At 40.8% G+C, this 25,737-nt stretch overlaps 1 protein-coding gene across 1 annotated transcript; it reads right to left on the reverse strand.

Moving 5' to 3' along the window:
• Positions 1-2,521: 2,521 nt before the first annotated feature.
• Positions 2,522-5,389, reverse strand: LOC121766607. Its single transcript, XM_042162891.1, has one exon. The coding sequence runs from the start codon at positions 4,628-4,630 to the stop codon at positions 2,717-2,719; it is 1,914 nt and encodes a 637-aa protein (XP_042018825.1). The 5' UTR covers positions 4,631-5,389; the 3' UTR covers positions 2,522-2,716.
• Positions 5,390-25,737: the final 20,348 nt, after the last annotated feature.

Here is a 25,737-nt window from a genome sequence, read left to right on the forward strand (position 1 = left end):
TCCGGTTCCGGTTTATGAACCAGCGGTTCCGAATCGGCTGTTAACCGCCGGTACGGTTCAGTTTGTGCATGCCTACATACACTTAATTGAGCCTTCATCACGATGTCACATTGTTCCATCAAAACTTCATCATGTATTTCAATAAAGTAGGGAGTTTTTTATAGGGTTAATAGCCAAAATTTGCAGTTAACTTTTAATCAATTCAGGTTTTTTCCACTAAATTTAAAAGTGGTCAAAAAGCATACGAACTTTGAGTTTGTAGCCAATTCCAAACAAAATTCAGTTTCACCCAGATTTATTCAATGTTTCAAAAATTGGACCGGACCGCGAACTGGCATGCCGGTAGTCCGGTCCGGTTCGCCCCTTTAAACCATCAACACATTGGACCGCCGTGAACCGTTAGAACCGGTCTGACCGTGAACCGAAAATCATTTTTTTTTGTCATAAACTTTTAAAATTTGTTGTTAGTTGGCCTTGAACACATGACATCTCCTCTAATCAACAAGCTCTCTACCACTCCACCATAATGGCCTCATTGAACAATTTGAAAATTAAATATTCTTATACATTAAACATTAAAAAAAATTTATCTAAATAAATTAATATTCTTTTTAATTTTATATTCTTTAATATAATTGTTAATTATAATATATATAATTATCATCCTCTAAATTTAGTAATACTTTACTTATCACTGATATTATTATTTCGATATAAGGTTCATTATTTACTATAAATAAATATTTTTTTAATATATACTCACTCCGTCCCACAAGAATATGCACTCTTTTCTTTTTAATTCGTCCCACAAAAATATGCACTTTCCAATTTTGGAAACTCTTTTAACTCTAATGAGGTTGGACTCATTCTCCACTAGCAATACTTTAATTACTTTTTCTCTCTACTTCTCTCTTACTTTCCTAATTTGCATTAAAACTCGTGTCGAACCCAAAGTGCATATTCTTTGGGGACGGATGGAGTATTTAATTTATTTACCCTAACTATTGATATTAATGAATCTTCTTATCTAAACTAAGTAATGAATCGTATTTAATTATAATATTATTTTACCACATAAACGTTTTTGAATTAATATGAACTTTATCTATTTTAATATATGAAATATTAGATTTTTTGTCTACACTAACTAATAGTAATTTATATATTTGATTATATTTACTAAATTTTAATACACACATTCTAATTATTTATTCTACTTATTTTTTTTATAGTACCCCTTCTGTCCTACTGAAGATATCCTACTGAAGATGACTCACTTTCCATTTTATTTTATCCGAATCAAAATGATCCAATACTAAATATGGAAACATATTTATCTCTATTTATTCTCTCTTTCTTACTTACTCTCTCTACTTAATATAGAAAATAAAGTTGTATAAAATCTCGTATCGCCTAAAGCATGAGTCATCTTCCTTAGGACAGAAGGAGTGTTAGTTTAAAAAACTGTCAAGTTAAGTAGTAGGAATATTTATTTTATGCGTTAGGAAAAGTTTGTGTAGACTATATGCCAGATTGTCACTACACAACATGCAACCACTAGATGCTTATTTCCACATTTATATGGAAAACACTTTTTCTATATTGATCATGTAATTCGGACCACAATTCAGTAGTCGAGGAGTCTATTTATAGAGACCATTAATTGATGGTCTAGGTACAATTATTATAGAGTCAATTTACTTAGATTAGACCTAGAGTGTGACACAAACGGAAATTTTAGAATTTCATGAATAGTGCATTTTTCTCAATATAATTTGATTTTAAACTTCAAGGGCTATTGGCCTATATGAGATGTAGTAATGTACACCTTCAGTCCATAATTTAATAAATTATTTTGACTTAACATAAATTTTAAGAAATTATTTGATTCTATGAAGAAAAGTAAAGAGAAAGTGAAAAGAATGTGGGGCCTATTTTTTATACTACTATATTTGTTTTATAATAAATTTTGAGTGTAAAAAGTTAGCGAAGGTGGAATCCGCATACTAAAAGTAGAATAAAGTAAATTGTTCTATAAATCATGGACAACCAAAAAATAAAATGACTTTTAAAATAGTGGACAAAGGGGCAGGAGAGTAATAATTCAGTTGTTTTGATACATAACTAACCATATTTTTTCACATCTTTATTTCTTCAATTGTAATTTATTGGACCATGATGTTGCATTATTTCTGGAAAATTTTCCACCACTTTATCATTTGTAACATACTACTACTATAAATTTGTCACCATCTTATCATTTCTATTCAATATTTTGATGAGTGGTAACGAACCAAGCCTATTTTGTGAGCAGGGAAAAAATATCTGAAAATCAAATCATTGAATATAACAAATAATGCTATCCAAAACACGGTAAACAGCAACCTTTCATGACTGAATAGAGTTGATTTTGCAGGATAATGCTAGTTTTCACATTGCAAATTACAATTACAAGTCTCTATTTGTTTCCTATTCAGTCACATTCTTGTAAAAATCATCTTTGCTTGATCAAAATTTTCCATAAACTAACAGCAGCTTGAATCACAATTCCAAAAAAAGAGGAAAAAAAACCATTCTTGACATTCTTTTCTTACAAAGGCATCAACTAACGCTATATACAATCCATATGAATGAAAACAAAATGACATAAATATTGGCAAGAAACCAGCAATATGAATAACCAAAAAAACATATCTTCTCAAGATTGCTATGATCATCAATGGAACCCCCTCGACCCTCTCGACTGATACAGCTCAAGCTTCCCCTTAGCCTCCGGCAGCAGCCTCTCGACCTCCTCGAGCTGGCACAGCGCGGCCTGCTTGGACGCCCACTCGAGCACAGTCAGCACCTCCGCCCGTGCCAGCTCCTCGCTGTCGGGCACGTGCATAGCAATGTTGCACAGCAGCACGAGCGCGGAGCTCTGGACGACCTGCTCGAAGTACACGAGCTGCACGAGGTGCTTGGCGCCCCCAGCCTCGATGATGGCCTTCGCGTGGTCGAGGTGGAGGTAATTCTCCGCGCAGGCGAACTTGGTGAGCGCGACACATGCCTCCCGTGACACCTCGACCTCCCTCTCGTCGAGCAGTCTAACTAACGGGCTAATCATCCTCGTCTCGGTAGCCTTAAAAGTCCTAGCTAAGTTCCCTATGGCCTTGATGCAGGGGATCAGCAGCTCCGAATCCCCCTTTTCGAGGATCCGGAAGAGCTGATCCACCGCGGCCTTGCAGGCGGGGGAGTTCGGCTTGAAGGCCGACCTCCTCAATTCCGCGTCCCCCTCCGCCACCGCGGTGATCTCCATCAAGGCCATGGCCGAGTTGTACTGCACCTCGGCCGGGCCTTTCTCTAGCAGAACCGCGAAGCACAGCAGTGCTCGCGATTCTGTGATGCTCCTGCATATGGCAGAGTTTCCCTTCGTCAGATGCCAGAGCGCCCGCGCCGCCATCGCCTTCATCTGCGCTTTGGTGGCCGGGTCCTCCGCCTCTCGGGCGCGAGTGCTCGCGCCCGAGAGCGATATGCTCGGGTGGTGGAGGTGGTTGCTGTGGAGGGAACTCACCTTCCCTCCTCCACCACCTCCTCCGCAGCCCGAATTGGGTTTGACAGCAGACATGGTAGTGGTGACAACATTGTACATCTGATTAGGCCGTGGCATCTGATCTTTATCATCGTCTAAATGGTGATGATGATCGGCAGCGGCGGCGCCGTTGCTGGCTAAAACGACGGCGGCGGCGTGGATCGAGGTGGCTTTGCTGACGACGGTGTATTTGCTGTGTTCCTGAACGGTTTCGAAAGCGAGATGGCTGACTAGGAGTCGGATTATGTTATGCTGAGCGAAGAGATCTTGGCATTTGGGGTAATGGGCCGCGAGCTCGGCGACGGCCCACGCGGCGACGGCCTGGACCTTCATGGGCCCCTCTTGGAGGATCTTGGCGAAGACAGAGCAGACGCCCGCGTGGGTCATGTGCTCGACGCTCTCGGGATCGCGCCCGAGGAGGCCGATCGCGCGGGCGGCGTTTTCCTGGCCCTCTTGCTTGCCCTCTTTGATCAATTTGAGGAGAGGGCCGACGCCGCCTTCCTCGATTATGAGCTTGCCGTAGCGGTCGTTGTCGCGGGCGAGGGAGACGAGGGAGGCGGCGGCGTCGGCGCGGTCGTCGACGGAGCCGGTGTAGAGCGTGGCGATCTGCTCCCAGATGAGGCCGAGGATGGGCTCGTTGGCGGCGATGGGGGGGAGGCCGAGGTACTCGTCTGCGCGGTCGTCGGCGGAGGCGGAGACGCGGAGGAGCCAGGAGACGTCGCCGATTGAGTTTTCTAGCTGCGAGGACATTTTGCGGAAGGCGGCGGCGGGGATGATTGTGAAGACGCGCTTGACGAGGCCGTTGCCGCGGCATTTGGAGACGAGGGAGAGGGCTTTGTCGAGGACCTGGACGGTCTCGTCGAGGATGCGGCGCGTGGGGCGCTCGTAGAGGTCGTTGCTCGCGCGCGCGGCCTGGCGGAGGAGGGCGGCGAGCTTCTCGGTCTTGGATTTGAGCTCGGCGCACTCCTGCTTGAACGTGGCCGCCTCGTCGGCGGCTTTGGTGACCTGGTCGGTGAGCTGGATCGGCGTCGCAAGCGTCTGCTTCACTAAATCCCCCATCGGAACGCCGATTGATCCAATCGGAAAACGGAAAAAGATTGGATTTTTAGATTTGGGAGTGCATCAAGATTGGGAATTTGGATTTATTCGTTCGAGAAATCAGAAAAGATACAGTTTTTTTATGTTTAGAGAAGTAGAAATGGAGACGACGGGGTTTAATGTCAAACGCGGCCTTCCTTGGAAAAACGAAATCAGCACTTTTTCCCAAAAATAAAAAAAAGGAAATCGACGCTTAATTTTATTTACAAATATAAAATATGGGCTGTAATAAAATGATCAACTGTCAATGCGGCCACTTTCCAGCCCAACTACCCCAGGTATGGTCAACTGTTACAAATTTTATTTTACGCACTCACTAAATTAAATTAGTCGTGCCAGCACATCTTAACTGTAATCCCTGTTCTCTTACTCACATCATTTTGCTGTTTATTCTCTAAACTGACACGTCATCACACTTTAAAAACCGATTTGAGGAATGTGTCCAATAATGTGATATTTTAGCATTAATTTGGGTGATCGAGTACTGATTTGATGTATGGAAACAGCATAATTCAATGGATTAACAAGTTGTCTTAGTTTTTATAGTACTACTAGTTTGGGAATATTAATTTCAAAAGTTTGTATAGTTGACTAGAATCCTGGATTTGATCTCTTTTACATTGGCTAACATTCGCACATCCCACTTTAATTTGACGTAATAAACTTCATATATTAAAGAAAATTGGTTAAAAAGTTAATGCAATGTCCCACTTTAATTTGATATAAAATTATATATAAAAAGAAAATTGGATAAAAAGTTAATGCAATGTGAATTTTAATATACTCCATCCGTCCACGAAAAATATGACACTTTGTGAATGATACGGGTTTTAATGTATAAGAGCATCTCCAATAACCGGCGTCACCACCGCGACGCCGATTTTTCGCCCACGCCGGTTTGACGCCGAACCATTGGAACCGGCGTGGGCGAAATCGGCGTCAAAATCGGCGTCGCCATGCCGATTCCCGCGCTGACGCCGGTTCCGAAGCCAATCCTCACGGGCGCCATTGTGCGTCCCGGATCGGCGCCAAACCGGCGTCGGATTTAAATTTTTTTTTTTTTCGAAAACACTATATATACGCGCGTTGAACCTCATTTTCATTCGCACCACTTGTTTTAACGAGTACTCTCTCTCTACCTTACTTTCTGTACAAGATCAATAACGAGCAATGGAGAACAACTACGAAGGTACTCCAGTTAATCCCGGGGGATGGTCTCAGACTCCCCCGCCTCCCGGTGTAGGGTCTCAGACGCCCCCGACTCCCGGGGCAGGGTCCCATACTTCCCCGGCTCCTGGGGGAGGTGGTTGGCCTCCGATGAGCGGGTACTACAACATGTACCCGTGGCAGCATATGATTCCGGGGTGGGCACCCGGCATGCAGCCCCCTATGCAGATGATGCCGGGGTGGGCACCCGGCATGCAGCCACCGGCGCAGCAGATGATGCCACCGGCGCAACAGATGATTCCTCCGGCGCAGGGGACGCACGGGGGGGACAACGCCTATCGGCCGACTTTTGATTTTTCCACCGGTTCTTCGCACACATCGACCCCAACGGATGCACAGTATACGGAGACCTTCTCCTTAGCGGACTTGGGTTTTGATATTAACGAGGTTTCAGAAACTCTCATTCAAAGCCAGGGAGTAGGGCGGGGTAAGAAGAAGGTCGGCGAGTCGTCGCAGCCCCAAGCCGAAATCCGGGGCCGGAGGAAGTGGACAGACGCGGAGAACGTTGCGGTTGCCAAGGCGTGGGTGAGTGTCTGCGACGATCCTCTGGTTTCGAACAACCAGAGGATCGTCAACTTGTGGGCCAAGATAGCCGCAGCCTACAGGGCATTTTGCCCTGAAGGGAGACCGTGCACCGGGGAGGAGGTCCGGAAGTGCTGGGACCGAATCAGGGCTGGCGTCTCTCGATTTTCGGGTTTGTACGCCAACGCCCTCCGCATGCAGACCAGTGGCCAAACAGAGGAAGACTGCAGGAGGATTGCGGAGAGAGCCTACCCCGATCCGGATAAGAAGTACTATGAGTTCACCTACTGGAACTGCTACGTTGTGCTCAACGAGTCGGAGAAATTCCGTGCAGGCGTCGACGCTGGCTGGCCGAAGAGGCAGAGACTGAACTATACCGGAGATTATAGCGGCAGCAGCGGTGGTTCGTCAGACCTCCCTGAGACGGCCCAGGAGGTCCCGACTCCTCGGTCGTTCGTTCGCCGACCTCGCCCGGTTGGGCAAAGGCGGGCGCAGCAGGTTGCGAGGGGGGGCACCCCGAGTTCCCAGGACGTCCATTCGGCATCCCCCCTCGGCAGGTCTACCGAGGAGCTCAAATTCTTCGCGCGCCAACAAACGCGCGCTCAAATGGTGAAGACCTTAGCCGACTTCCAAGCGGCGGTGGACCCCGAGGTGAAGGATTTTCTTCGTGTATTGCTCCAGAGCCAGCATGAAGAATTGGAGGCGATGAGGAGGGACACCGGCGGGAATAGCCACGGCGTAGGTGGCGACGGAGGCGGCGGCGACGACGGTGAAGAAGCGCTGGGCGACGACGGAGACGAGGACGGCGGCGATGAGTGATTTTGTTTTACTTTTTTAAATTACAGTACTTTTTAATTTTTGTACTTTTTTTATATTATTGTACTTTTTTTTAAATTAATGTACTTTTTAAATTTTAATATTATTATTCGAATTTTCCGTATTTGTCTCGTAAATTAAATTCCGTATGTTGATACAAGTGTAAATTAAATTATATAATTGTTATTAGTGATGTGGATAGGTAGTGTGAAGGCTATGTGAGGGCTATTTGATGTCCAGTTGATGTGGCAAGCTGATGTGGCAGGAGAATTGTAGTGCTGATGATGTGGCAGTGTGAAGGCTATTTGAGGGCTATTTGACGTCCTAACCTATTGGAGATGCTCTAATTGGTAAAGTAAGAGAGAAGTAGTGATAGTAGAATAGGTCCATATTATTAGTAATAGAGAAGGGAAAAAGGTAAAAGAAAAGTTGTTGAAAACATTCCTTTTTTGAATGTGGCATATTTTTCGTGGACAACCAAAAGTGACAAATGTGCCCTATTTTTCATGGACGGAGGGAGTATAATGTGAGTGAAATATGTTAATAGAACATAAAGTTAATTCATTGAAAAAATTAAAATAAAATGAAATATAATAAAGGACGTTTAAAATAAAAATTGTGACATGTAACCATGACCAATGGAGTAATTGATTGCAATTTTAAGAGTGAGACATTTAATTGAAATATTATAATAATACTTCCATCGTCATTATAAGCACTCATATTTTTTAGGACAGTCTCATTTTAAATGGGTTATTTTCTATTTTAACAAAATATAATATAATTATTTTTTTTAATTTATTATCTTTATTACTTTATTTTTCTTTCCTATCTATTTTATCTCTCTCTTACTTTATTATATATTCATTTTAACCCATTAAATATTGTCTTTCTAAATCTTATACCCAAAATAAACATCTCACTTATGGCGAAACAGAGGAAGTAATAAAAATTTGATGCGAATTTAGTCAAGTAAAAAAGATTTTAAAAAATTGTTAAAATTTCAAATAATAAAAAATGAGACTTACCTCATTTCTAAAATTGAACAGTAGATTAAATTCAAGGAACAATTTTTAGAAATGAAAGAAATATGATATTAAAGGACTTAAGTTAACTGATTCAAGCAAAAGAAAATAATTATGACGTGGTATTATATTTGGGAACGATTGAATCATAATTTCTTAGGCCTACAAAATAAACTATTTTTATCATTTTACCTCTTTTAAGAAATATAGATATTTTCATTTTTTGTATAATCTTTTTTCTTTGTAATAAGGTGAACAAACATTCTCCATTAATAATATAACAATTCAATCTTTCTTTCTTTATTTTATATATTTTATAAATATGTATTAAAATTTCTGTCAATATATTATTTTTATAGAACAAAAATAGTAGTATAAAAATGTAAGAACCCAATTTTGAAACATTACACAAATTCGTTGACGTAGTAATGCCATTGCCATGGAGCAAAATAGCTTGATTGGTTAGGATTTGGGACTAAAGACAAATTAGAAAAGTTCAACTCCACACTTAAACGGGGAAAAGGAAAAAAAAAAAAAAAAAAAAGAAGGTTATACAGGAAGAGTTTCCATTTCCATTTCCATTTCCATTTCCATTTCCATTTCCAATTCCAAGAATTGATGTTTCGCGTCATTATTCCATATCGTATAAAATAGATATGAAGTTAGAAAGCAGTAATACGGTTATATATAATTAAATTATATACTCTCTCCATCCCATTTAAAATGAAATATTTAGGAATCGGCACAAGATTTTATATAGTACTCCCTCCGTCCCCAAAGAATATGCATTTTGGGTTCGGCACGAGTTTTAATGCAAAATTGGTAAAGTAAGAGAGAGGTTGAGAGAAAAAGTAAATAAAATATTGTTAGTGGAAAATGGACAAAGAGTTACAAAATAAAAAACAGTGCATATTCTTGTGGGAAGAACTAAAATAGAAGGAGTGCATATTCTGTAAGACGGAGGGAGTACTGATTTGTGAGTTAATGAAGAGAGAATAAAGTAAGAGAGATGACAAAAGTCGAGATAGAATTGTTTATATTTTAGGAAACGTTTTATTTTTAATGGGACAACAAAAAAATGAAACCGTTTCATTTTAAATGGGACCGAGGGAGTACATACTCACTCCCTCCATTCCTAATAATTTTTCATTATTTAACCTGACACAGAATTTTTAAAAATATAATATAGAGTGGATAAAAAAAATTAGTGGCATATGAATCCTAGTTTTATATACTATTAATTTTATAATAATATATAAGTGGAAATAAGTTAGTGGAACGTGAGGTCAGTACCTAAAATGGTAAAAGTAAAAGGTGACAAATTTTTAGGGCCGGACGAAAATGAAATTAAGTGACAATTCTTCAAGAACTTGGGGAATAGTTTTTTTTAGATAAATTAGATTGATATATGCAATTTGGTTTATGTATGTTGATATATATACACATGTGTAGCCAGTGGTGCAGGATTTTGATAGAGAGAGGTCGGTCCACAAGAAAATAGTCATATCTATTCGCGTAATTATCACATGTATCATAGTCATAACTTGAATTAAAACATGCTTTAAGATTCATTGAAACCTAAAACATGCTTTTCTACGGAGTAGGAATTATATCTTCTTGATTCTACAAAGAATCGTAAATGGTGAAGCTTTCGGGGAATATATTAATTGTTGCTGCTGCTAAGTAAAAGTAAACTCTTAGGTCCAGATGATTCACTAGAGCACGGGGTCAAGAAGATCATGAACTCTCAGAATTCAGTCGTTGTCACAGCAATCCCGCTTCAAAACCTCAACCCTCTATACTATTGGCTAGTATATGGAAGTCGGGATCGAATCCACGAGGACGGAAGGGTTTCGAATGCATTAAGAGGGTTTGGCTACTGCCACGCAACAAGAGAGTTGAGTTTTGACTACTAGACCTGGGAAATTAAACCTAATCTACTCTATCTACTGGGTCCAGAGAATGGAAAATGTATAGAATATAAATGCATGCGTGATTCGAAACTGAATTTAACTTTAGATCATTCACCAAATTTCCTAGGTCAAACAAAATAAGTTTCCTAAAACAGCTAGACAACAGAGCATAAGAAAAAGTAACAGAACAGATTTCCCTAAATAGCTACTCACAAGAAAGCTGCAACTAACAAACTAAAGCGGATCTGACTCTAACTACCGATTATCTTCATCTTCTTCAGTAAGCAAACACGAACTAGAACAAAACAGATCATAGAATGGAGCATACTTCAAATCGAACGTTAAACAAGACGATTAAGCTAAATATCACCAGATCTAATCTACCATGTCAAGCAAATCAACAATAACAAAAAATTTCATGCAGATCCAAAAGTACGTACTCAGATTTAAACATTAAAAAGGACTAGATCCATCAGATTCACCACCAACAAAACTCAAATCTACAACTTCCAACTCCCGATTCAACTCCGAATCAAGCCAACAACCACAAATCAACTCAGATCTCTCCGATCTCAACTTCAAACGAACATTCAATTGCGAAAAGTATCCAAATCAGTAAAGTAAACACAGAACATCACAAATCAGAGTGAAAGCGAGAAATGGAACTAGATTAACCATAAAAACGTCGAGGTTAGTCACAAAACAGTCACCGAACTTCTGGCAAGGAAGCCGGCGAGAGAAAGTACGTGCAGAAAAAGTAAATGATAGTTTCTTCGCCCTTATCAGGACGGTGTTACACTTCCAACAGAACAAACACACCACGCTACACTACCCCGAATCGCCCATGAAACCAAATGCGTGAGCTAAGTGAGTGAAGATGAAGAGTGAGCCGAAAACGACTAAGGAATTTTCTAACTAAAAAGAGAGCTCCTTCTTCAATATTTTTCCTTGTATTTATAGGCGTGGCTCCAATCCCTAGGGCAACGGACTTCGTGTTTGACATTTGTGCCATTGAGGATTTCGCTCATTTTCTTCACTTTTTCTCTTCTTTTTCTTTGCCCTGGTGATTGATCTTCGTTCCTAGGTCTGACAGATTATTCACGCACCTGGACTTACAATTGCACGTTAGCACCATAGAAAACATAGAATTTAGATCCAAAACAAATGAATGAAACGAGCCTTATCAAACTGCTCACACTTAAACCATGCTTATCCTCAAGCATAAAAGACAAGAAAAAGAAATAAGGCAAGTTTCAATGCATGTTCCCCTTTTAACCGACCCAAAGAAAAGAAAACAAAACTAAGACTCCTAGACTTAGACACAAAAAAAACTTGGACAAAGAAAACAGACCCGGACACACATACATAAAACAACAAAACAACGCATAAACTGGTATTTTTCCTAGCAGTCATCCCCACAAGTTTAAGGTCAATCCAAGTATTTTCAGCCTCATATTCTTCGGAAAAATTCTTTTTTTGGTAATGCATGTTAATGGACTTCCATTTTAATGAAGGGTGTTTTGGTTGTATTCCGACTCAGGGAGTGACACATAACCATTATGCGTCGTTAATTGAGAGACGCATAACCATCATGCGTCTTTATTTAGTGACGCATAAGGGTTATGCGTCATTAGGGAGTGACGCATAAGGGTTATGCGTCTTTTAACGACACATAATGGTTGTGCGTCATTAACCAAAGACGCATAAGGGTTGTGCGTCTTTTCGATTTTGACACATTAGTGCCTAACAAATCTATCATTCCTACTATATTCCAAAAACTTAAAATTACTCGTCTTGAATTATTAAGAATGAAATATGCATATATAGATTAATTTTCATCGTTGGATTCTAGTCTGATTAGCCATAAAAGATAGTATAAAACTTGAACGTTTTAGATTGACAACTTCAATGCGGAAAAATATCAACTCAATTAACTTGCAATCAAAATAGGACTGATCCGAAATTCAATAAATTGGCTCGTTTGATATTTCTAATAGAATGGGAGATATATCCCACTCGGATAATGATAAAATGCAAACTCTATTTATTGTACAAACTCCAAACTCTTCAATACAATGTCAACACAACATTAACAGAATGTCAACATAGTATAAAAGTTAAAGATTTTGATGTCAATACCTTGTCAATACAATGTCAACACAACACCTTATACAATATATAGAGTTTGCATTTGATCACATCTCTATCCAACCATATATGTTGTGTAATTAGATTTTATAAATGATAACTAAACGTGCAATTTGTGTTAGTGGGGACCCATAATTGTTCAGGGTTGATATAGGCATGCATTTTGTAAATGAGTGTGGGAAGCCCCCATTAAAATAAATTCCATAAGTGTAGAGAATAGTTTGGTGCAACCCTTAATATTTGAAGATGGCACATAAGGGTTATGCGTCATTAAAGAGTGACGCATAAGGGTTATGCGTCATTAGGGAGTGACGCATAAGGGTTATGCGTCATTAGGGAGTGACGCATAATGGTTATGCGTCTTTTAACGACGCATAATGGTTGTGCGTCATTAATCAAAGACGCATAAGGGTTGTGCGTTTCATTAATAACGACGCATAAGCATTATGCGTCACTCCCTAAGTCGGAATAAATCTACACTCCTTCATTAAAATGGAATTCCATTAGTGTCCTTTAACAAAAATAGAAAGAAGTCCATATTCTTCCCACTCCCTTCTTCTATCTAGTCAAGTTGTCAGTTCGTCAAGATAGCCTTAATTCTAACCATCTGTTGGATTCGCTCGATCACTCATTCCTCACCAGGGATGTTAGGATCATTCACTCTTTACTTTGCCATACCACTGATGCCTTAAGATCGATGCCACAGAATAGTTCCTTAAGGTCTTTCATTGGGTTGTAACGGGGCTAAGGGGTTACAGTGTATATCGGTGAGAATCCTAGGGTCCTAAGTTCAAGAAGTACAGGTAAAACATGATACAGACATGTGAACTTAGGGGCAAATCTTGGTAACAACCTCCCGTGTATGATTTCATTTTACCCAACATTTTGGAGATGTTGCCTGGCTAATTGGCCTTATTTTCCCTACTTTATTTTCACTGGGCCATATAATTTTTTCTGCCCTTCTTTTTTTTATCTGTATTTTTTCTTGGGTTAGGTTACAACTATTCCTGCCCATTTTCTTTTCTAACTTCTTTTTTTCCTGGGCCTGATGACATGTATGTATATTTTTTGTCTGCCCATATTCTAACCACTTTTTCTCGGGTCAAGTTACAACTTTCCCTTAGCATCAATGACAACCACTCTATTTTTTTAAGTGTTTAGTAGAAAGTGTTCTACTCTAGGCTTATAACTCATCTTTTAAAGAGGGCTTCACAGTAAGCTTAAAGTTAGGCATTTTCTATCGTTCTCACTTCTTCCAACTGACTTACATTTATTAAGGAAGAATGTTTTCACAAATTGACATGTATTTTCTCTTCAATTACTCTCCCTAAGGGCTTTTGCTATTTATTATACCAGTTATACATAAACACATAACCTAAAAAAACTTTCTACTGACTCTTAGACCTAACAGAGTATTTACATGCTTGACACTGACTGCTCTCCCCCCTCCCACATCTTTCATGCTTGTCCCCAAGCAATCCTAATGAGGTGGAAAACAGGGCAGTTAGTGGCGACAACAAAACAGAGAAAACAAACATACAAAACACAAACTTCTCATACTTAGATCAAGAATTGGGCTAAGTGTAAGAAGGTAAAAACAAACAAGACATATATACATAACAACCTCCTCACACTTAGGCCAAACCATGGACTAAGTGGGAAGAGTTACACAAGAAGCACAGAAAGCAAAACATGCCAGGCATATAAACTTCTCACACTTAGGCCAAGCCATGGCCTAAGTGGGAGAAGGCATAAAATCAACAAATAACAACCTAGCATGCATACTAAAGAAAACTAAAAACTAAAACAAAAATAAAACAGAAAATAAAATTAACTTGGTTACTGGGGAGTGGTGGATCAATTCTGACCCTGGTCCCCTCGGGGACCAGGCTTCCGGGCTTTCTTGGGGTTTGGTGGTGGTGGTGCATCTTCCTTCTGTCTCTTACTTGATGTTCCGGCAGATTCACTGGTGGTGGTGGTGGATTCTTTCCTTTTCTTAACTGGCATGACCGCTGCGTTCCCGCATATCCTTCCATCCACATAACTTAAAAAAAACTTAAGCAAAAGAACGAAATACCGAACTCCCAGGTCAAAGGAAATTAAATAGAAAACATTTCAAAGTTCAACCGACCTTGCAGGGGTTGTTCGACATTTCAAAAAAAAAATTTAGGTTAAAAGATTTTTTTCTTTGTTTGGATTTTTATAAGAAAACATAAAAAACATATTCACATTATTTACATAATTCCACAAAATTTTCAAAACTTCTTACTCATCTACCTGACCCAAGAATTCCCGAAAAATACTTAAACCTTCTGACCAGTTAGGCGATAGTGGGGAGCATGCGCAGTGGAACTTCTTCCACCACACACAGCTCTGAACTATCCCTAAACACCTTGACTCTATGACCATTAACTAGGAAAGGTATAGTGTTAGGAGTGCTTCCCTGAATTTCCACAGCTCCATTGGCTCTGAGGCTCACGATTGTGTAGGGTCTGGTCCATTTTGACTTTAGCTTCCCGGGCATCAGCTTTAGCCGTGACTGGAAAAGGAGCACCTTCTGTCCAACCCGCAGTTCCTTCACCCGGAGGTTTCTATCGTGCCAGTACTTGGTTTTTTCCTTGTACCACATTGCAGCATCGTAGGATTCGAGTCTTAACTCCTCCAGCTCTTGCAGTTGCAACTTCCTTTCCTTTTCACAGGCCTGAGGCTTCATGTTCATCTCTCTAACTGCCCAGTAAGCTTTGTGCTCTATTCCAGCTGGAAGTTGGCACATTTTGCCAAACACGAACCTATATGGTGACATTCCAATGGGGTCTTGAACGCGGTTCGATAGGCCCAGAGTGCATCATCCAGCCTTTTGCTCCAGTCTTTCCTTGACGGGTTAACGGTCTTTTCCAGAATTCCTTTGATCTATATGTTGGAAATTTCTGCCTGCCCATTGCTCTGCGGATGATACGGAGTAGAGAGTCGGTGATGTACTCCGTATTTCTTCATAAGGGCTTCCATGGTTCGGTTACAGAAGTGCGACCCTTGGTCTGAAATGACCGCCCTTGGTACTCCATATCGACTGAAAATATTTGCCTTGAGGATCTTCGTGACCTCCTTTGCTTCACACGTGGCAGTCGCCTTTGCCTCTATCCATATTGATACATAGTCTACTACCACCAGTATGTAAGAGTTACCATAGGAAGATGGGAATGGACCCATGAAGTCCATTCCCAAACATCGAACACCTCGCAGACAATTACTGGAATCTGGGGCATCTCATCACGAGTAGAAATTCCCCCAGTCTGCTGGCATCGGTTACAACTCTGGCAGTACTCATAAGCATCCTTGTTCAAGGTCGGCCAATAGAATCCGCTGTCTAACACCTTCCGAGCAGTTTTCTGCGGACCGAAATATCCCCCGCATGCCAATGCATGACAGTGGTCTAGCACGTCTTTTTGTTCCCATTCTGGAATGCATCTCCTAATCACTTGGTCCGATCCCATTTTCCAGAGATACGGATCATCCCAAAAGTAATATTTGGCCTCGCTTCTGATTTTCATCCTCTGGGCCCTAGAAATCACTGGTGTACTAGGCAGCTCTCCTGTAACCAAGTAGTTTGCTAAGTCCGCAAACCATGGCTCCGCTTTCAGCTGACATTTCCCTCTATCTGAAACTCCTGGCCTAGTTACTGCCATTACTTTATCCCATCGGATAGGATGCGAGGTTTCCCCTGTATAGCACAGATGCTCCTCCGGGAATGCATCTGGTATCACTTCATCTGCGTCTCCTTGAAAAATCCTGCTTAGATTATCTGCTACTTTGTTCTCAGTGCCCTTCTTATCTTTTACTTCCCAGTCAAACTCTTGAAGTAACAGCACCCATCAGATCAATCTTGGTTTGGACTCCTTCTTTGCCAGTAGATACTTTATCGCCGCGTGATCAGTGAACACTATCACCTTCGACCCAAGTAAGTATGGTCGGAACTTCTCAAAGGAGTACACGACAGCTAGCATCTTTTTGTCCATGGTGTCGTAATTCTTTTGGGCCTGATTTAAAGTCTTCGATGCATAGAAAATCACATAACTCTTCCCTTCAATTCTTTGACCTAAGACTGCTCCGACCGCGTAATCGATGGCGTCACACATTACCTCAAAGGGATAATTCCAGTCTGGAGCTCTGATGATTGGGGTTGATACAAGCTTTTCCTTTAAAAGCTGGAAGGCCCCTTGACATACCTCGTCAAAGTTGAAGTCTACGTCATTCTGCAGGAGGTGGGTAAGTGGCTGTGCGATCTTTGCAAAATCCTTGATGAACCTTCGGTAGAATCCTGCGTGGCCCAGAAATCCCCTTATTTCCTTTTGACTTGTAGGATAAGGAAGCCTCAAGAACACGTCTACCTTTGCTTTATCCACCTGAATACCCTTTTCCGAGACAATGTGGCTCAGAACAATTCCCTCCTGTACCATAAAGTGGCACTTCTCAAAATTCAGCACCAAATTTTTCTCTCTGCACCTTTGTAATACCAGATCCAAGTTGGCGAGGCAGGTCTCGAAGGAATTCCCATAGACCGTGAAGTCATGCATAAAACTTTCGATACATTCCTCCAACAGGTCTGAGAAAATACTCATCATGCACCTCTGAAAAGTGTCTGACGCATTACATAAACCAAAGGGCATCCTTCTATATGTGTATGTCCCAAATGGACACGTGAAAGTTGTCTTCTCCCGATCTTCCGGATTAACGTAAATCTGAAAATATCCACTATATCCGTCCAGAAAACAGAAGAATTTCTTTCCTGCTAGCCTCTCCAGCATCTGGTCTATAAAAGGCAGTGGAAAGTGATCTTTTCGAGTGGCCTCGTTCAACTTCCCGTAGTTGATGCACATTCTCCAGCCGGTCACTAGTCGTGTGGGCACTAGCTCATTCTTCTCATTCTTTACCACTTGAATCCCTGACTTCTTCGGTACCATATGAACTGGGCTTACCACCCACTTACTGTCGGGAATGGAGTATATGATACCCAATGACAGCAGCTTGAGCACTTCCTTCAAGACTTCTTCTCTCATGTTCGGGTTCAACTTTCTTTGTGGGTCTCGGTGGGGTTTCGCTCCTTCCTCCAAACGAATATGGTGCATGCAGACTTCGGGACTGATTCCCACCAGGTCTGACAGAGTCCATCCTATGGCCTTCTTGTTCCTCCTGATTATCTCCAGTAATTCAGATTCTTGTTCCTTGGTCAGATTGCTGTTAACGATCACCGGGAACATCTCGTTTTCCTCCAAATAAGCATACCTTAGACCAGGTGGCAATGTCTTCAACTCCTTCTTTGGTGAATTTGCCTCCTGAGGTAATGGATTCTTCTTCGCCACCTTGGTGATTAATACTTCAGGCCTAGGCAAATTTTCCACATTAGCTGCGTAGGCTGATCCCTTAGACCTGGCAGATTCAGGACCTTTGCAGAATTCCAGAATTGTTTCTGCTAACTCTTCATATTTCATTCCCAGTGTGTTTATTGCCTCGCACCAATTGGCCACCTCCTTGTCAATGGAGTGACTCAATTCCGAATTTTCCACCTGTTCCTGCATCAATTCTGTCTCAAGAAATTCTTGGACCAGGGAGTTAATTACATCTACAACATGCATATTTTCTATATCCAGTGGCTTTTTCATGGCCTATCAATGTTAAACATAAATTTCTCTCCATGATAATCTAAGCAAATAGTTCCATCAAAAACATCAATGATTGTCTTAGCTGTGCGTAAAAATGGTCTTCCTAAAAGCACTCCGCTAGACTCAGCAGACTGGTACTCACTCATCTTAATAACATGGAAATTAGCGGGGTATAGAAAATCATGCACATTGACTATTACATTCTCTAACACGCCCTCGGGACTGATGCACGACCTATCAGCTAATTGAATTACCACTTTCGTATCAACCATTCTTACTCCTTCCAATTTCTTATAGAGGGAAAGCGGTAAAACATTTATTGATGCACCTAGGTCGCACATAGCATGCTCGACTTTAATGTTCCCAATTGAAATGGGGAGAGTGAACATACCTGGGTCAGTACGCTTGGAGGGCATTCTTCTCTTCTGAATCACTGCCGACACGGTTTCTCCTATCACTATTTTGCCGCTGGGTTTGGTCTTCCTGGCGATAAACTCCTTGATAAACTTGCTAAAGATGGGCAGTTTTAGAGCTTGGAGAAACGGCAGATTAATTTCCAGCTTCCCAAAAATTTGCATGAAGTTCGCTGGATCCTCCTTTTTCTTCTTGAGTTCCCCTATATAGGGGTTTTATTTGCTTTTCGTTGTTGCTACCGTCACCCTTGGAAGATTCTCCAGCTTCTCTTTTGATTGCTTCTATCTCCACCTCAACTCCTGGGCCTGAGAAGTGTTGGTTAGCTTCTTGGGGTACTGGTTTTTCACCGTTTTTGCTCTGGTCATCATCCTCTGTTCTGATCTCCCCTGTTTCGGCATCCCCTGTTTCCAGTGGAGTTGGAGTGGACCATTCATCCTTCTGCATTTTCGGACCTTTATACCCTCGTCTAGATCTGAGGGTGATCTGACTGATGTTCGCCCTATCCGGTGGCTTAACTGAGGCAGAGATCCTTCCTTCTTTTCCGCGCATCTCACTCAAGGAAGTCGTGATTGAGATAGCTGCTTTGCTAGCATGTCCATGGCTGTCTTCTGCTCGACTTGAGCGTCTTGAAGTTTATGCATCATGTCATTGTTGGACTGCATGTTGTTCTGAATGTGTTGTTGGGAGCTAACCAAATCGTTCACCATATCGTCTAGGTTCTTCAGCTGCCTGGAGTTCTGCTGACTAGTGTTGGGTCCTTGCGGATGGTTCGGACCATGCCCTTGGTTTGGACGGAAGTTCCCTTGACCTCCAGAATTGTTGTTGTACTGATGGCTCGGCCCTTGATATCCTTGGTTTCCTTAGTAGTTGGGCTGGGAGCTGTAGTTATTGCTTTGGTAGTTCCTCTGGTGTGGTGGCACGTAGGAGTTGGCTGGGTTGTTCTTATTCCTGTTGGCCCAATTAGATTGGTCGCCTTGCTGCCGATTGTCCCATTTGTTCCCCTCTTGATTTCTGGCCACCCAGTTCAGTTGTCGCTCATGAGGGTTTGAATAGTTGGAGTTCTGTTGTTGGGGTGGTAAGTTTGGGTCATTGTTGGACCATCTGAAGTTTGGGTGATCCATCCAGGGGGCATCCCTCTGCTTGCCTGGGTTCCAACTCCCATTCAGATTCCAGCTTCCCATTGCATTCCCCTGAGCTTGGATTTCTCCATCGCCTTGTTGACCATAGCATGGGTATCCCTCCCCTGGACCTGGTATTTGCTTGATCTTCTCGGCTGGGTCTGGTGAATTTTTCTTCCCTAAGGCGATCAGAAATGCCTTCTCCAACTTATCCATCCTACCGTCCATCCGATCTCCCTTTGCACACTCACTGCTTCCACACTCGCCCTCTTAAGAATGGTGCGAGGGGAGTCATACGCCTTCTTAGCATCGATCAGCCTTCCTAAGATCTCTCTGGCTTTACTCACTCGTTTCTTTGTGAAATTCCCCCCGCTCGAAGAGTTCAGTAAATCCTTGGATTCTGGATTCGCCCCTTCATAGAAAATGTTGTAGACCTCTGCTTTGCACATCCGATTGTTGGGACATGAATCGAGCAATCCTTTGAACCTCGACCAGTACTGGCTCAAGGACTCATTATACTCCTGCCTGCTTGCTAGAATCTCCTTCTTGATGGCATTGGTCTTGTTCGATGGAAAGAAATAATCCAAGAATAGTAGCTTAAAGTCTGCCCATGAGCTAATGGAATTGGCAGGTAACCTCAGTAGCCATGTGTTGGCCTCCCCCTTTAGCGCAAATGGGAGAGCTCGCAACCTATAATCCTCTTCTCTCGAGTTTGGGGGCCTCTTCTGGATACTGCAGAGCTTGCAGAACTCGTGTAGAAACTCATAAGGGCATTCTATCTTTCGGCCGTAGAAGTGTGGCATTACGGCCAACACATTAGTCTTGATATCGAACAATCTTTGGGCTGGGGTAATCACTATGGCTTGGGCTGGCTCGCCGTTCATATGGGCGCTCAGCGAGCCGATCTCTAGATCGTTGTCTGATTCCGCTGCCATTTTAACGGCTCCTTCTTCTTCTGAGCCTGCAGTCGACTCAACTTCGTCCTTGATTGGTGGGGCTAGGTCGTCGTCCCTTTCCGAACTCAACTGGACTGGATCTCCTATTGTCAACCCAGATCTCGTAGTAACAGGGAGACTATTTTCTTGATCTGCCAACTAGCTTGAGCGTCTCTCCAACCAAATGAGCTATTCCAGTGTCCAGACCTTGTGCCTCTGCTCATAAACTGAAAAGAAAGGAAAAACAACAACAAATTAAAACTATATAAACCAAAATCCCTAAATGCAAACACTAATAACGCCATCCATCCCAGGCAACGACGCCATTTGAAGCTTTCGGGGAATATATTGATTGTTGCTGCTGCTAAGTAAAAGTAAACTCGTAGGTCCAGAGGATTCATTAGAGCACAAGGTCTAGGAGATCATGAACTCTCAGAATTCAGTCGTTGTCACAACAATCCCGCTTCAAAACCTCAACCCTCTATACTATTGGCTAGTATAGGGAAGTCGGGATCGAATCCACGAGGACGGAAGAGTTTCAAATGCATTAAGAGAACTTGGGAGGGTTTGGCTGCTGCCACGCAACAAGAGGGTTTAGTTTTGACTACTAGACCTGAGAAATTAAACCTAATCTACTCTATCTACTAGGTCCAGAGAATGGAAAATACGTAGAATATAAATGCATGCATGATTCGAAACTGAATTTAACTTTAGATCATTCACCAAATTTCCTGGGTCAAACAAAATAAGTTTCCTAAAACAGCTAGACAACAGAGCATAATAAAAAGTAACAGAACATATTTCCCTAAATAGCTACTGACAAGAAAGCTACAACTAACAAACTAAAGCGGATCTGACTCTAACTACCGATTATCCTCATCTTCTTCAGTAAGCAAACACAAACTAGAACAAAACAGAGCATAGAACGGAGCATACTTCAAATCGAACGTTAAACAAGAAGTATAAGCTAAATATCACCAGATCTAATCTACCATGTCAAGCAAATCAACAATAACAAAAAATTTCATGCAGATCCAAAAGTACGTACTGAGATTTAAACATTAAAAAGGAAATCTACACTAGATCCATCAAATTCAACACCAACAAAACTCAGATCTACAACTTCCAACTCCCGATTCAACTCCGAATCAAGCCAACAACCACAAATCAACTCAGATCTCTCCGATCTCAACTTCAAACGAACATTCAATTGCGAAAAGCATCCAAATCAGTAAAGCAAACACAAAACTTCAAAAATCAGAGTGAAAGCGAGAAATGGAACTAGATTAACCATAAAAATGTCGAGGTTAGTCACAAAACAGTCGTCGAACATCTGGGAAGGAAGTCGGCGAGAGAATGTACGTGCGGAAAAAGTAAATGATAGTTTCTTCGCCCTTATCAGGACGGTGTTACACTTCCAACCGAACAAACACACCACGCTACACTACCCCGCCCATGAAATCAAATGCGTGTGCTAAGTGAGTGAAGATGAAGAGTGAGCCGAAAACGGCTAAGAAATTTTTAACTAAAAAGAGAGCTCCTTCTTCAATATTTTTCCTCGTATTTATAGGCGTGGCTCCAATCCCTAGGGCAACGGACTTCGTGATTTGACATTTGTGCCCTTGAGGATTTCGCTCATTTTCTTCACTTTTTCTCTTCTTTTTCTCTGCCCTGGTGATTGATCTTCGTTCCTAGGTCTGGAAGATTATTCACGCACCTGGACTTACAATTGCACGTTAGCGCCATAGAAAACATAGAATTTAGATCCAAAACAAATGCATGAAACGAGCCTTATCAGATGGCTTTCTACTTCTCCACGTGAAGGCGTCGAGTACTAGACCATGGATCTTTTGACAGGTTCCAGAACTTGTTAGGGTTTGTATAGTAGAAATCATCTTTCGAGTGATTGAATACTGTAAAACTCTATATTTTATTTTTCAATGAATGCAACAGATTATTTTTGTCATAATGTTGTTGTGTTTTACATTTAATGGATGTTTATTGCATATTTAAATGTATAAGCAATGTAACAAAGTATAAGTCTTTGTTTTAGTAGACCGGTTGTGGGCGTCGTCCACTTTAAGGTAACACTGTCAGTTCTGAACAAAGAAAAATAAAAATTTCACAGCCTAGATAGGCCTAAACTACCTATCGTGAAAGGTTGCAATGTCAGTCTGCATTTTTCTTAGCCTTACTGAAATAAGATGATATTGGTGTGGTATAGCACTGAATTGGATCTAACGGCAAGACGAGTCTTTATGCTATCTACTGAAAGACGAGGTCTTGATAATTAATTTCTTAATAAATGTACGTTTGCATTGAGCATACAATATTGATCATGCACTACTTTGACTTACTAATAGGTGCGGGTTTTCGTAACCCAACGATCCTGGCATATTGGTTAGTGGTGATTAATATCTAGCGGTGCTAGGATTGCTATTATGTTGAATCGTGCGCGAGGTGAGTCTCGTTTGATAACATCCAAAAAAAAAACTCGAAACAAGGTTTTATTTTTCGGAACCTAGCTTGTTGGAGTTTGATTACTCTATGAATAATGAATAAGTGTTTCTTGTTAAGTCCACTCTTGGAGTTAATAATATATTAATTAATTAAGTCCATGGCAGACATTAATTAATTAATGGATGTTTCTATCTTAAGCTCGGGAAATAAATGACAAACAAATGGAAACCCGGAATACTTGTAATTTCGGATTTGGATGGGTAGTGCAATATTACTTCTGTAGTGGCTTCTCGTAATATTCCAATATAAGCTTATATTAAATTATGGGTTCAATTTAATTAGTAAAAAACTAATTGTGGGAGTCCATATCCAAATTCTTCCATAGATCTCTGACTGGGCCCAACATGTGACTTAATATAAATTGGAGAATAAAGGAGACAGAAAATACAAGATTTATTTTATAAAATTTTCGTCCCCCTCTCCTTCAATCAGAGGGACGATTTTTGCTCTCCTCCGTGAGCAGATTTCGTCTTCTTTATTCTGGTGAGATCAGCCCACACAGATATTAGATTACAATCCGGGAATCAGTCAGAAGATCCGTGGTTTAGTACTCAAGATCTTCACGTGGAGAAGGCGCGAGCTATCTTTGATTCTTCAGTGAATCAACGAGGTAAATTGGCTTACTCCGTAGCAAACATGTTGTAGGTGTTAATTGCGCCAAAGCATGTTCAAATTCAAGTTATGAGCATGATACATGTGAGAATTACGCGAATATAATTTGTCTAAATAATCTGCTAAATAGATCTAAATTATTATGTGATCCGATTGAACGCACGCTTCCGCTGCCAACTCCTTCAGAACTGTATTCCGATATCAGTGTGAGTTGATCTCACCGAGATACTAGGACTTGAATAAATTGTTAGGGTTTTATATACTAGAAATCACCTTTCGAGTGATTGGATACTGTAAAACTCTAATGGTTATTTTCCAATAAATGCAACAGATTATTTTTGTCATAATGTTGTTATGTTTTACATTTAATGGTTGTTTATTGCATATTTAAATGTATGAGCAAACGTAACAAAGTCTAAGTCTTTGTTTTAGTAGACCGGTTGTGGGCGTCGTCCAATTTAAGGTAACACGGTCAGTTCTAAACAAAGAAAAATAAGAATTTCACAACCTAGATAGGCCTAGACTACCTATCGCGAAAGGTTGCAATGTCAGTCCGATTATTTCTAAACCTTATTGAAATAAGATGACGTTGGTGTGGTATAGCACTGAATGGATCTAACAGCAAGACGAGTCTTTATGCTATCTACTGAAAGACGAGGTCTTGAGAATTAATTTGTTAATCAATGTACGTTAGCATTGAGCATACGATATTGAGTATCCACTACTTTGACTTACCAAAGGTGCGGGTTTTTCGTAACCCAACGATCCAGGTATATTGGGTAGTGGTGATCATTATCTAGAGGTGCTAGGATTGCTATTATGTTGAAACGTGCGCGAGGAGAGTCTCGTTTGATAACATCCACAAGAGGAGCTCGAAACGAGGTTTTATTATTCGGAACCTAGCTAGTTGGAGTTTGATTACTCTATGAATAATAAATAAGAGTTTCTTGCTAAGTCCACTCTTGGAATTCGAAATATGTTAATTAATTAAGTCTATAGCAGACATTAATTAATTAATGGATGTTTCCATCTTAAGCGCGGGAAATAAATCAAATACAATTAAAGGAAACCCGGAATACTTGTAATTTCGGATTTGGAAGGCAGTGCAATATTACTTCTGTAGTGGCTGCTCGTAATATTCCAATATAAGCTTATATTAAATTGTGGGTTCAATTTAATTAGTAAAAAGCTAATTGGGTGAGGCCTGTTCCAGATTCTTCCTTAGATCTCTGACTGGGCCCAATATGTGACTTATATAAATAGGAGAATAAAGCAGACAGAAAAAAACAACAATTATTTTGTCAAATTTTCGTCCCCCCTCTAAAGAGTGATTTTCGAAAGTTGTGCTCTCCTCCGTGAGCTGAGTTCTGTCTTCCATTATTCGAGTCCTAGTACGTTGGTGAGATTTGCCCACACAAATATCAGTGTATAGTCCGGGACACCAGTCAGAAGATCCGAGGTCTTGTATTGAAGATCTTCACGTGGAGACGGAGCAAGCCATCATCGATTCTTGATTGAATCAACGAGGTAAATTGACTAATTCCGTAGTAAGCATGTTTTAATTCAAGTTATGAGCATGATACATTTGATAATTACGCGAATAGATTTTGTCTAATCAATCTGCTAAATAGATCAAATTCATGTGATCCGTTTTATCCGCACGCTTCCGCTGCCAGCCCCTTCATAAATAAGATAGAAATCCATCACGGAGTAGAAGAGAAAAATTCGACCACTCCTCTGTAAGGGGAGGGGGGAAGGGGGACGAAAATTTTAGAAAATAATTAAGTGTATTTTCTGTCTCATTTATTCTCTTATTTATATTAAGTTCATATTTGGCTTAGTCAGGGATCTATGGAAAGTTTTGGATATGGTCTCACCCCAATTAGCTTGTTACTAATTAAATTGAACCTACATTTAAATATAAGCTTATATTGGAATATTATCAGCGGCAACTACAGAAATAATATTGCCTTGCCTATCCAAATCCGAAATTACAAGTAATCCGGATATCCGTTGTTTGTTCATTTCCCGCGCTTAAGATATAAATGTTCATTAATTAATTAATGTATGCTATGGACTTAATTAATTAATATCTTATTAATTTCAAGAGTGGACCTAGCATGAAATACTTATTTATTATTCATAGAGTAATCAAACTCCA

This window comes from Salvia splendens, chromosome 15, assembly GCF_004379255.2.
Source record: "Salvia splendens isolate huo1 chromosome 15, SspV2, whole genome shotgun sequence".
NCBI classification, from domain to species: Eukaryota; Viridiplantae; Streptophyta; class Magnoliopsida; order Lamiales; family Lamiaceae; genus Salvia; species Salvia splendens.

What these genes read in the sequence shown, in the direction of transcription:
- LOC121766607 (XM_042162891.1), bottom strand. Translation starts at nt 4,630, where the DNA reads ATGGGGGATTTAGTGAAGCAGACGCTTGCGACGCCGATCCAGCTCACC.